Source organism: Ursus maritimus, unplaced genomic scaffold (genome assembly GCF_017311325.1).
Source record: "Ursus maritimus isolate PB19 unplaced genomic scaffold, ASM1731132v1 scaffold_7, whole genome shotgun sequence".
Classification (NCBI taxonomy): domain Eukaryota; kingdom Metazoa; phylum Chordata; class Mammalia; order Carnivora; family Ursidae; genus Ursus; species Ursus maritimus.
The window spans coordinates 80,316,728-80,330,513 of record NW_024426885.1 but is presented as its reverse complement, the minus strand read 5'-3'; the positions used below and the strand labels follow the sequence as shown (position 1 = coordinate 80,330,513).

The following is a 13,786-nucleotide window of genomic DNA, read 5'->3' as shown; positions in this document are numbered from 1 at the left end:
TATTGGCTGGAAGCAGAACTGCTTTTAGAATTGTTTCAATCTTCGATTCACTGGTGTGGCTTATAAAGTGCCCATCCCAAACACACACACACACACACACACACACACACACACACACACACACCACCTTGCACCTCCTGTCTTCCATCAAGCTTTCTCTTTATAGTAAAAATATGGATCGTCTACTAGTCGCTGTGGCTTACAATGGCCCGAAGCAGGAAGTGGGGGAAAATCCTCCTTTACGTGGGTGAAGGAACTTCATTGTTGGATTTTTCATTTATTTATTTATTCATAGACAAAAACCTGGACTTAATTAGTCTGGGTTGCATTTTGGACCACTTCACCCCCCACCTTGTGATTTGGGGGAAGATATTGATCTTTCTAACCCTCCATTTACCCACCTGTAAAATGGGGACTGGAGGTCGTTTTGAGGATTGATGGAGACACTCTGTGGAAAGGGCTCTCTTAGCACAATGCCTGACACACAGAAATACTGCTAAGCCTGACGCTCACTGCTCAGTGCTCTTTGCACTCGGGTGCCCAGGCCAAGCATTAACCCTTTCTTAAGTTTTTTTTCTTCCCTCAAGTACAACACTCTCAGCTCTCCTCCAACCTCACTGTCTGCTCAACTTTGATATCTTCTGAGTCTCTGTTCGTGTTCTCTGTTGCTTACGCTTCCTCTCTGGGAGACCTCATCCAGTCTCGGGGCTTAAAACTCCGTCTCTATCTCCAGCCTGGGATTTGACTTTGAACCCTAGATGTGTACGTGCCAGTGCTGATCTTTGCCAGTTTGTCCCTTGATCCATTCTCTGCCCATCCTCTGCTCTGTGTCGTGGAGGGAGGAGGGGTCTAAGTCCCGTGGCCTGCATTTCTTAGGCTCCTCTGTCAACCAGCATCAGGTTGCATTTGACCCAGAGGAGGGACTGGTGGGGGACTGCAGGGCAGGAGGCAGGAAAGGCCACAGCACGTCTAATCCTCCTCTCTTGGCCTTGGGGTTGTCCCTGGCAGAGCCTGCTGCTCAACACAACCACCTCTGGTCTCTGGCGACACTGTCTTCCCCCAACACCACCGCAGCCCATCCTACCATTGCTGGTCTCTGTGGGGCTTGTCTAAACCCTCTTTGACTTCCCTGTCTACCCCCAACACCACCGCAGCCCGTCCTACCGTTACTGGTCTCTGTGGGGCTTACCTAAACCCTCTTTGACTTCCCTGTCTACCCCCAACACCACTGCAGCCCGTCCTACCGTTACTGGTCTCTGTGGGGCTTACCCAAACCCTCTTTGACTTCCCTGTCTACCCCCAACACCATCGCGGCCCGTCCTACCGTTACTGGTCTCTGTGGGGCTTGCCTAAACCCTCTTTGACTTTCCTGTTTACCCCCAACACCATCGCGGCCCGTCCTACCGTTACTGGTCTCTGTGGGGCTTACCCAAACCCTCTTTGACTTCCCTGTCTACCCCCAACACCATCGCGGCCCGTCCTACCGTTACTGGTCTCTGTGGGGCTTACCCAAACCCTCTTTGACTTCCCTGTCTACCCCCAACACCATCGCGGCCCGTCCTACCGTTACTGGTCTCTGTGGGGCTTACCCAAACCCTCTTTGACTTCCCTGTCTACCCCCAACACCATCGCAGCCCGTCCTGCCGTTGCTGGTCTCTTGCCTAGGGGGTCTTGCCTAAACTGTGTTTGACTTCCTGCCAATTCCACCACCTATGTGACCATTTGCTCTGTTTGTAATACCTAGAATGGATTCTGTCTGCTGACAGGGCCTTAGCTGAGAGAGTTCTCTAACAAGTGTCTCAAAATCAACACATCTAAAACCAAGTCTTGATCTCCTTCCCAAGCTGCTCTTCTTGGTCCTTTCTCCATTTGAATTCATGGTACTTTCTCCATTTGAATTCCAGTATTTTTTCCACCCCACTGCTCCCACAACCCCATTCCAAGCAATCATTAACTCTCACTTGGACTATTGCAGTAGACTTCCAACTTGTCTCCCTGCTTCCCTAGTTGACCCTAGCAGTCAGAGTGATCTTTCTACACTGTAAATCAGAGTATGTTGTCTTTCTATCGAAAACCTTCCACCGGCTTCTTATCTTGGTCAGAAGAAAAAGCAAAATCTTTACAATTGCCCCTCCAAGGCACCCAAGTACCTCTAGGACTTCACATGTTAGTACTCTCCACCATCACATTCTATTCCAGTGGCACCGACCTCATTGCTCTTCCTAGAACCCACCAGAATATTCCTGCCTCAGGGCCCTTGCACGTGCTATTCTCTCACCCCAGAATGGTCTTTCTCCAGTATGGATGTGGTTCTCAATCAACTTCCTGTTTGTGTTCAGTTCCATTTCATCAGAGTCCTTTTCTGATTGCCTTACACATAACACAACAGCCTCCTTCATTGTTCCTTTACTGGTTTATTGTTCTTCATAGCACTTTCTACTACCTTATGTTATATATTTATTCACGGAGTGTCTGTTCACATTGGGTTGGCTGCTATACCCCTAGTCTCTTAACACTGGACATTTTAGAAATAAAAATAAAATGTACAGCAAGATTGTTTTGCATCGGGTAAATGCTAAGCGCTTTAGACGGAACATACAATTTCTTTGCACTTTCAGAGCCCACAGCTCTATGCGGGGTGCAAAGGGTGCGGACCCTGCCAGAGAAAGCCTCAGCAGCCGCGTGCAGGTGCAGCTAGGGATCAGCCCAGGCTGGGGCCGGGCCCCAGCGCATGCTCCGTGGCGGCGCTGGACGTGTGGCCCGCCCACGGCGCATGCTCCGTGGCGGCGCTGGACGGGGCGGGGTCTCGGCGGCACTTCCCCACGACCCGCCGCTCCGATTGGAGCCTGAGCCGGGAGGAGTACCTGCCCTCGCGTCCGGTCGTCCCCGCCTCTCCAGGTGCCCAGCTCCACGAGCGGGCACTGCGGCTCTGGACAGCGGCCCGGGAGGACCGGTGCAGGTGAGTGCCGCGAGGCTGAGCCGCCTGTGCAGGTGCGGGTACGGCATCTCCGGCCTCCGCGTGCGCCGCCCTCCCATTCCCATCCCCACCCCCACGCCCGAGCCTCTGCAGGCCGGCGGGACCCCCTGCGCTTGGCTCGTGGCGCATCCCGCCCGGAGCAGCTGCGGGCGCCTCTTCTGAGCGCCGCGTGGTCCAGGTTTCCGAAGTCGCCCGGCCTTCCGTGGGAGCCCTCCGATTTCCCGGTCGATCAGCGCAGCCGCCCAGAGACCTCAGATTGCGGTGACAACCGGATTCCTGATTCCCAGCCACCCCCTTCCCCTGGTTAAGCTCCCCCTTAACCAGTTGGCACTTTGCTTCCGTACTTGATCTAGGTGCAGCTCAGCTCCCCGAAACGAGGATTTAACGGTACCGCACCGACATGCTGGAGGAGGAGTTAACATTGGTCCGAAGCAGTGCGGGCGGTGTCTGGAGCGTAGCTAGAGTTTAATGGAAGCCGAAGTTATTGGTGGTGGTGTTCACATTGTCATTAGTGGGAAGCAAAATGGGAGGCTGCTTCGGGGCTTTTCTTTTCTTCAGCCACTGAGCTTTTGGACCGACCCCTGCCTCTTTTTTCAAAATCTGTACTGTGCGTCTCATAGGTGCAGGGCTCCTCTATAGATCCTAAGGGTTCAAAGTTGAGTCAGAAGCCCTCCCTGCCCTCGGGCTGGGGCGAAATAAGGGCAGAGGAGCACGCACTTGCAGTGTTACAACGTAGAGAGAACTGAAAAAAGAAGTTGCTAAGAGAGCCCAGAAAAACTCAGAATCCAGCCTGGAAGGGGGCTTTTACTCCGTGTAAACTTCTCAGTCATCATCCTTCCGAGAATCACTTGACTAGATGGTTGAAATACTTGCTTAATGTCGGGTTGGAAGGAAACATGAGCAGGTGGTATGTGCAGCAGCTGAGGGTCTTCAGCTGTGACCCCCTTGGAGCTGCTCCGTGGACAGCTGGTCCACGTTCTGTGGGATCGAACCGAGTGGAAAACCTCTGCTGCCAGAGGATTTTTTGTTTTAAGTTGTGGGCACAACCTCCCTTTTTCCTTTTCAATCTACTCCCTGTTCCCTAGTAAAAATGGACTTTGGGGAGGCTGGATTATGATAAAAGGTGGCCTAGGAGTATACAGCCCTTCCCAACCACCATAAAGAAATAAAAAGTTGTGAGTAAACACCGAGTGAGCTTGCTTTGCCAGTGCAGGCTCAAGGTTGCCTTCCTTTCTGTCTAGATGTTCAGGGTTCATCATTGCTTGGAGAAGTAACTGCAGCACCAACAGGACTTGCATTGGCAGAACTCACTGTAGTCATCTCCAGAGAAGCAATCTCTTAGGAGTTGTGGAATATACAGTTTAGCACAAGTCTTGAAAACAGGCCTATTGTATTGCCATACAGTAACAAGACATTTTAAATGAACACTTTTATCAATTTTGACATATGTATACTCCCATGAAACCATTGGTAAATTCACTAAATTAGTGAACCTGTCCATCACCCTCAAAAGATTCCTTGTGCATACCCCCTTGTAATCCTCTCCTCTTGCCCTTTTTCTTAGGCAGCCCGAGATCTGCTTTCTGTCAATAAAGATTAGATTGCATTTTCCAGAGTATTATATAAATGGAATCAAATGTATTTATTCTTTTTATTGTTTTTGGTCTGGCTTTCATTCACCGTAATTATTTTGAGATTCATCCATGTTATTGTTTGTTCATTCCTTTTTATTGCCGAGTAGTATGTATATATCATGTACATTTTATATATATATATGTTTGTGTGTATATATATGTGTGTGTGTGTGCATAGTTATATATCTCCATCCATTCACCCATTTGGGGTGTTCATGTTTTTCGTTTTTGATTATTATACCCAAAGCCGTTATAAACATTTTTATACAAGTCTTCGTATGGATATACATGCATGCATCTTTTTTTTAAGTGATTATATTTTTTAAAAATTCAGGGTGCCTGGGCTACTTCTAGTTTTGCCTCTAACCATCCAGATTTCTTGGGAGACTCACTTTGCTTTGCCTTTAACATTCAGCCCCAAGGTCTTTGCTGTGTTGTGATTTTGCACCATCACGGGCAGAAACTAGATCCTCTTTTTTTGGTGGTTGGGGGGCCTCAGAAGGGGAAAAGGGTGGTCTTCTATCCTGTTTCTCTTTCAGGCTCCCTTTTCATTTCACTCTTTTCCTTGAATGACATATTCGTTTTATTTCTCTTTTAAAATGCATTATTATTTTTTAACTGAAGTATAGTTGACACAATGTTACAGTAATTTCAAGCATACACCGTAGTGGTTCATCATCTTCCTGTGTTATGCTGCATTCCCCACAAGTGTAGCTACCGTCTGTCACCATGTAGGTCTGTTCCAACACCATTGACTGTGCTCTGCCTTTCATCCCTGTGACTTACTCATTCCGTAACTGGAAGCCAGTGCCTCCCACTGCCCTTCACCCATTTTGCCCATCCCCACCCACTTCCCTCTGGCAACTGTCAGTTCTCTGTATTTATAGGTTTGTTTCTGCTTTTTGTTTGTTTATTCATTTTTTAGATTGCACATGCATGTGGAATCCTATGTTATTTGTCTTTCTCAGTCTGGCTTATTTCACTTAGCATAATATTTGGGTGACAAATTTGAATCCTGATGGGTAATTTTGGACAAGAACAGAAATTGACAGTGGGAGGCAAGAAGTAATACTGAACTTAAAAATGAAAACTGAAAAATGTTTAAATCACGATTAGAAGGGAAAAGGTGGAAGGCTCACAGGATCTGGAATTTTGTGGATCCTCCTTTTTTTCCCAGCCTATTGTCCTGTAAGTCCCCTCCTCTGTTTTTTCTCCATAACAATTTGTTTAACCTCATGGTGAGACGGTGAGTGGGTGTGCTGGGCTCCAAACGTCACATGTTAACTGGGGGTGGCAGGTGGGGGAGTTTCCTAGTAAAAAAATAATCCCCGCCTTTTTTTGTGTTTCCAGATATGGCTGGGGTCCTTTGTTTCCTATTTGCCCTTAACCTGATGTTTACTTGCCCTAAACCTGGTTCAGAACTTTTTATGGGAGTATTAATCTACCAACATAATCTGTGTAGTGAGATTCAGACAAATAACAATAGACTGTTTCATACAGAATGAAAATGCAGTTCCTGGGATTGGTGGTCTGTTTGGTCCTTGGGACCCTGCATTGCGAGGCGTCCGAAGGCAAGCTGGATCCTGAAACAAATATGAATGTGGTAAGTTTCTCAAAGTTCAGTTATGTGGGCTGCATGAAGCCACAAACCAATCTCTTTATATATCATTGTGTTTTTCATGGTCTCTGAATCTTAGATTCAGTTTGCTGACTTTCCCACCAGGTAAGGTGTATTTTACCAACGGCATTTAACTGTTAACACTTCTTAATGGGATAAATGAAATTTTTATAAATTCATTTCATTTTTAAGTCTCACTGAATTTGTTGAAAGAATGATAAAAATGTATCAAAACTTTGCAAGAATGTTACTACTGACTGCTGCTCTTATACATTGAACAGGGAGTGTGATTAGCAAGGTCCAGGGAACACAGTTCAATACAAAAACCAAAATATCTGAAAAAAATTTTTGTTGGAACAAATAAGCAAATATTATTTGTGGAGTAATTGACACATTTCAATGTTATTAAGTTATTAAGACATAAAATATAGGGAAAATACAAATGACTAAAGAAGGTAACTATTTTTTATTATTATTTTTTTTAGGGAGAGAGTGAGAGAGTGGGCTTGGTGGGGAGGAGCACAGGGAGAGGGAGAGGAAGAATCTTAAGCAGGTTCCACACCCAGTGAGGAGCCCGATGCCAGGCTTGATCGCCCCACCCTGAGATCGTGACCTGAGCTGAAATCAAGAGTTGAACGCTTGACTGAGCCACCCGGGCGCCCCCCAAGTAGCTACTTTGAAACAGATGATGCAGTGACCCCACTGAAGAATCAAGGCGCTCTTAGTGGCAGATAAATCCATCGTGAGTCAAGAGAATATCACCTGATATCAGGGTCTTAAGGTCAAGTTTTACTTCTCGTCCCCAATTTTTTCTTTTATTCCTCACCCTCCTTTGAAATTTTTTTTCCTATAAAGATGATAAAATTGAATTCTTCAAAATACTCGTGGTAGAGAGGATGGTGAGCACTTACATTAAATCTAGATAATTGAGTTCTCCATGTCCCACTGAGCTCGTGATTAACACTTGCTCCATGGGTTGGAGAAGTGAATTTGATGATAATTTCCTATTTTTCATCTCTTCTTGTTCTTCAACTCCACTGTGCTATTGTGTATTCTATTAGTGTCCTTTGTTAGCATAAGTGTATTGGTTCATTGATGAAAATGGATTAATGCTATGCTCTGTTTCCCAGAACAGGACCTCTTAAAATAAGGGTAGGGGTAGCTCACAATATTAGCTGACATATTTAGAAGAGAAAGAAAGAAAGAAGTGTGTCTATTTGTGGAGCCAGGATGGAAACAGAGAGGCGCAAAGCAGTGGTGAAATTAGACACATGCAGTGTAGAAATTGCTAGAATATTGAAACCAAGGTTAATCAGACACCTGTCACTGGAACACATGGATAAAAGATGTGGAGGATTTATTCTTGCATGGGAGGTACTGTTCGATTGAGCACACTTAAATTTCAATAACAACTGTTTTCTTAAAGCCTGGAGAGTGTCTGCTGACATTTTGTCTTCTCCTTTGCCTGCTAATGTGGGAGATCTTGTCAGAGTCTGTCCATAGAATTTCCAATATTCTTTTTCTCTGTAGAGTGAAATTATCGCTCACTGGGGATTCCCTAGTGAGGAACACTTCATCGAGACAGAAGATGGATATATTCTTTGCCTTCACCGAATCCCTCACGGGAGAAAGAACCATTCTGCCAAAGGTATGGGTGTTTCCTGTGGTGAGAAAGGAACTCTCTGAGAAGTACCTGCATGGCTGGAATTGTCTGGTTTTCATGTCAGTAACCAAGTTGAGATTTAACTTGAAAACATTGAAATGGGGTTATTTTTTGGGCCAAGGTACTAGAAGTGTTACACTTATACAAGGCATATAAAAATACTATTTTGAAAGAACTAAGGACAAGTCATCTGATTTCATATTTTGCTTAGAGATTCAAAGGTCAGTTTTGTTTAAGGATATGCTGAAATCTCTCCTTGTTATAAGGAAGCATCTTATTCATGAAATGTTTTGAGCATTAAGGAGCTAGCTTTTGCTGTTTGAAAATTAATTGATTGAGTAGGCAATGTATTCATGAGGTTCAAAACTTAAAGGAAATAAAAAGCCATACTGTGAAATTCCTCCCTCCTGTCTCACTGTTCACCTCCCCAGGTCTGTGTGGATCCTTCGAGCATCTCTTGAATTTCTTAGCTCTAAAAAATCTCTTTAGAAACAAATATAATAATATAATAAACAAATATTATTAATATTATTATATTATTCTTTTTCTCTGCTTCCATTTTAATACAAAAGATGTAATATAATGCACATTCTTTTGTTCCTTGAATTTTTACTTAATATTTTGGAGACTTTTCCATACAATACATGGAAGACTTTACCATTCAATTCTGCAGACACTTGGCATTCTACTGCATACCTGTATCATGATTTATTTAACAGATGTCCTAGTGATGGGCATTGGGGCTGTTTCTAGTCTTCCGGTAGAAGACAAAGCTTGGTGCTGAAAATAACGTTGTACGTGTGCAAGTTTGTTTATAAGATACATTTCCGGAAATAGAATTTTTGAGTCCAAGGATGCTGTATACATTTGTGATTTTGATAGACATTCTTAAATTGCTTTATATGTGGTCTTGTTCTAGTAATTACTCTCGCTAGCAATGTATGAAAATTCTTACAGCTTTGGAGATATATATGTATCTTCCCATAGCAAACTGTGGTTTCCAGTTCAGATTAATGAATTTCTAGACAGACTACTTGAAATTGTTAAACATATATCAGAATAAGGATCTGATCCCCATTCCATCATCTCTCCACACTTACCTTATTCTTTAACATTTGCTCTTTCTAGTGACTTTCCTTGGAAAATTAAGATTGAGATTAAGGAGATTTGATGACTAACTGTTCTTCAGTTAACACTTTATGTGAGCAGAAGGGCCTTTTGCCTCAATTCCTTCCCAAATTATTATTCAAAGCAAACTATAAACCCATGTTAATGTGAGCTTTGTAGCATTATTCCTTTTTAGTTTCTTACTATAATCTGGTTTGTCTGTTTTTTTCTCCCATAAATTCTAACTGTAAGAAGGCATTTCATAATGCTAGAGTGGCTGAGACAGCCAGTGCTCTTTTTGAAGTTTCACTTCTCATTCTTGAGATGTTTATGATTTATACATATATGTTATTAAGCTTCCTTCTAAGTGTGTTGCAAAAATAGTGAGCTGTAGTGAGGGCTTCTATTTTTTTTTTCCTGCTCAAAACACTCAAAATGTATATACTTTATTCCAGTGTGGACATCTGAGCTTACTTTCCTTGCTTTTTGTTTATTGTAAACCCTTTGTTGTTGTTGTTTTATTATATATATATATATATTTTTAAAGATTTTATTTATTTATTTGACAGAGAGAGAGAGACAGCCAGCGAGAGAGGGAACACAAGCAGGGGGAGTGGGAGAGGAAGAAGCAGGCTCCCAGCAGAGGAGCCTGATGTGGGGCTCGATCCCAGAACGCCGGGATCACGCCCTGAGCCGAAGGCAGACGCTTAACCGCTGTGCCACCCAGGCGCCCCTGTTTTATTATATTTTAATGTTAGTCACCATACAGTACATCCCTAGTTTTTGATGTAAAGTTCCATGATTCATTTCTTGCATATAACACCCAGTGTACCATGCAATACGTGCCCTCCTTAATACCCATCACCAGCCTATCCCATTCCCCCACCCCCCTCCCCTCTGAAGCCCTCAGTTTGTTTCCCAGAGTCCATAGTCTGTCATGGTTCATTCCCCCTTCTGGTTACCCCCCCCTTCCTTCTTCCCTTTCTTCTCCTACCAATCTTCCTAGTTCTTATGTTCCATAAATGAGTGAAACCATATGATAATTATCTTTCTCTGCTTGATTATTTCACTTAGCATTACCTCATTGACCATCCATGTTGCAGCAAATGATGAGAAATCGTTCTTTTGATAGCTGAGTAATATTCCATTGTATATATGGACCACCGCTTCTTAATCCAGTCATCTGTTTGAAGGGCATCTTTTTTGGCTCCTTCCACAATTTAGTATTGTGGACAATGCTTCTGTGACATTGGTGCATATGGCCCTTCTCTTTCTCACGTCTGTATCTTTTGGGGTAAACCCAGGTAGTGCAATTGTCTGGTAGCTCACTTTTACCACTTTTTGGACCTCCATCTTTTCCAGAGTGGCTGTAACACAATTTCACCCCAACAATGTAAGAGGGATCCTACATTTTCACATCCTCTCCAAGCAATTGTTGCTTTCTTGCTGTGTCAATTTTTGCCTTTCTAACTGGCGTAAGTTGGTATCTCAGTGTGGTTTGATTGATTTCCCTGATCGATAATGATTTTGAATATTTTTTCCATGTGTCTGTTAGCCATTTGTCGGCTCATCATTGAAAAGTGTCTGTTTCCCTACCTTCTGCCCATTTTATGATTTGTTATTTGTTTCTTTCATGTATTGAGTTTGGAAAGTTCTTTGTAGATCTTGGATTACCAGTCTTTTATCTGTAGTATCATTTGCAAATATCTTCTCTCATTCCGTGGCTGCCTCTTAGTTTTTGACAGTTGCCTCTGGTGTGCAGAAGCTTTTATCTTGATGAAATCCCAAAAAGTTCATTTTCTTTGTTTCTCTTTGCCTTTGGGAGATGTGTCATGAAAAAAGTTGCTGTGGCCCGATGTCGTAGGTTGCTGCCTATGTTCTCTCTAGATTTTGATGAATTCCTGTCTCACATCGAGGTCTTTGATCCATTTGGAGTTTATCTCTGTGTATGGTGCTGAAGAAGTGAGTCAAGTTTCATTCTTTTGCATGTAGCTGTCCGATTTTCCCAGCACCATTTATTGAAGAGACTGTCTTTTTCCACGGATGTTTTTCCTCTTTATCATAAGATTAGGTGCCCAAAGAGCCGAGGGGTCCATCTCTGGTTCTCTATTCTGTTCATTGGTCTATGTGTGCTGTTTTTGTGCCAGTACCATGCTGTCTTTGTGATCATAGCTTGCTAGACAGCTTGAAATCCGGCATTGTGCAAGCCCCAGCTTTGTTTTTTTCCTTTTCAACATTTCCTTTGGCGTATTTGGGCCTTTTCTGGTTCCACACATAAATTTAAAGGACTATTTGTTCCAGTTCTTTGAAAAATGTCATTGGATATTTTGATCGGGATGGCATTGAAAGTGTAGATTGCTCTGGGTAGCATGGACATTTTAACTATGTTAATTCTTCCGATCCGGGAGCATGGAATATTTTTCCATCTTTTTGTGTCTTCTTCAATGTCTTTCAAGAGTGATTTGTCAGGTTTCTAGTCATAGATCCTTTAACTCTTCTGGTTAAGTAATTCCAAGGTAATGTATGATTTTGGTGCTATTTATTGTAAATGGGATGGATTCCCTAATTTCTCCTTTTCAGTCTCATTGTTCATGTATAGAAATGCAACTGATTTCGAGCATTAGATTTTGTATCCACCACATGTACTGAATTGCTCTATAACTTCTAGTAGTTTGGGAGTGGATTCTTTGGTTTTTCCATATAGGAGTATGCGTCATCTGCAAGGAGAGACAGTTTGACTTCTTTGCCGTTTGGATGCCTTTTATCCCTTTTTGTTGTCTATTGCTGTTGCAAGGACTTCGTACTATGTTGAATAATAATGGCGAGCGGGCATCCTTTGTCGTGTTCTTGATCTTAAGGGAAAGGCTTCCAGCTTTTTCCCCATTGAGAATACATTCGTCGTCAGGCTTTCTAGATGAGTTTTATGAGATTGATGAATGTACCCTCTAGTCCCTACACTCTGAAGGGTTTTTAATCAGGAAAAGATGGTATATTTTGTCAAATGCTTTTTTCTTTTTTTTTTTTTTTTTTTTTGTCAAATGCTTTTTCTGCATCAACTGAGAGGATCCTATCGTTTTTGACTCTTTTCTTGTTGGATACGATCTTGTCATACTGATAGATTTGCAAATGTTGAACCACCCTTGCATCCCAGGGATGAATCCCCCACTTGGTCATGATGGATAACCTTTTAATGTACTGTTGGATCCTATTAGCTAGGATCTTGTTGAGAATTTGGCTACCATATTCATCAGCAATATCTGGTCTATACATTCTCCTTTTTGATGGGGTCTTTGCCTGGTTTGGGGATCAAGGTAATACTGGCCTCATAGAATGAGTTTGAGTAGTTTCCTTTGTTTCTATTCTTTGAAACAGCTTCAGGAGAAGATAGAGTATTATTTTTCTTGAATGTTTGGTAGAATTCCCGGGGGAATCCAACAGGCCCTGGAGTCTTGTTCTTCGGGAGGTTTTCTGTTCACTGCTTCAATCTCTTCATAATTAATCCAGTCTGTTTAAAAATCAATTTCTTTCCTGTTTCAGTCTTGGTAGTTTATAGGTTTCCAGGAAGGCATCCATTTCTTCCAGGTTTTTTATTATTGGCATAGAAGCTGTTGATAAAAGTGTCTAATGATCCTTCCTATTTCATTATGGTGTTGGTCGTGATCTCTCCCCTTTCATTCATAATCTTATTAATTTGGGTCCTTTATTCTTTTGAATGTCTGCCAGTGGACTTATTGATCTTTTATTCTTTCAAAGAACCAGCTTCTAGTTCTGTTGATCTGCTCTTGTGCTCTTGGTTTCTAGTTTGTGATCTCTGCTCTCAATCTTGATCACCTGCCTCTCGGCGTGGATTAGGCCTGTTCTTCTCTCTGTTCAGCTTCTTGAGGTGAGAATATAAAACTGCATTTTAGATTTTTCTATTCTTTTGAGTGAGGCTTGGATGGCTATGTACTTTTCCCTTAGGACTGCCTTTTGCAGTATCGCAATAGGTTTCGATCATTGTGTTTTTATTCTCAGTACTCCAAATATTGCTTAAAGATCCTTTTTAATTCCCTGAGTTTTACCCAATCATTCTGAGCAGGATGGTTCTTGTCTCCAAGTGTTTGAGTTTCTTCCAAATTTTCCTTGTGGTTGAGTTCCAATTTCAAACAGTGTGTGGTCTGAGATTATGCAGGGAATAATCTCAGTCTTTTTTGGTATCAGTTGAGACCTGTTTTGTGACCCAGAACATGATCTATTCTGGAGAACTTTCCATGTGCATTGTAATAGAATGAGTATTCTGTTGTTCTGGGGTGTAGATGTTCTATATATATCTATGGGTCCATCTGGTCTAGTATACATTCAAAGCTCTTGTTTCTTGGTTGATTTTTCTGCTTAGGTGATCTGTCTATTGCTGATAGTGGAGATAGTTGAGTCTCCTACTATTAACCATTTTTATCTATATCCTCTTTATTCTGTCACAGGTTGAGAACTGTGTATCTTTTGCCTCCCTGTTGGGGGCGTGGATTTACAATTGCATCTATCCACTTGTTGGATCAAATCCACTTAAGAATATATGAAGTGTCGTCTTATCCTCTAGTTAGGGATACCTCTAATCTGTCTGGTATGAGAATTGCTACCCCAGCTTTCTTTTGAGGTCCATTGGCATGAAAATGAACGGTATTCCATCCCTTACTTTCAGTCTGACTGTATCTTTAGGTTCAAAGTGGAGTCTTGTAGACAGCAGATGGATGGGTCATGTCTTTTTTATCCAATCTGCAACCCTGTGAGTGTTTATGGTGGTAGGCCAT

General features: G+C 42.7%; 1 protein-coding gene across 1 annotated transcript in view; it reads left to right on the top strand.

The window, feature by feature from the left end:
• Positions 1-2,803: 2,803 nt before the first annotated feature.
• The window catches only part of LIPA (lipase A, lysosomal acid type), a 74,614-nt gene continuing 63,631 nt past the window's right edge, over positions 2,804-13,786 (top strand). Inside the window, exons 1-3 of the mRNA XM_040624746.1 lie at positions 2,804-2,959; positions 6,112-6,214; positions 7,760-7,877. Coding sequence (XP_040480680.1) covers positions 6,113-6,214; positions 7,760-7,877 — 220 coding nt within the window. The 5' untranslated portion in view covers positions 2,804-2,959; position 6,112. The remainder of the gene's footprint in view (positions 2,960-6,111; positions 6,215-7,759; positions 7,878-13,786) is intronic.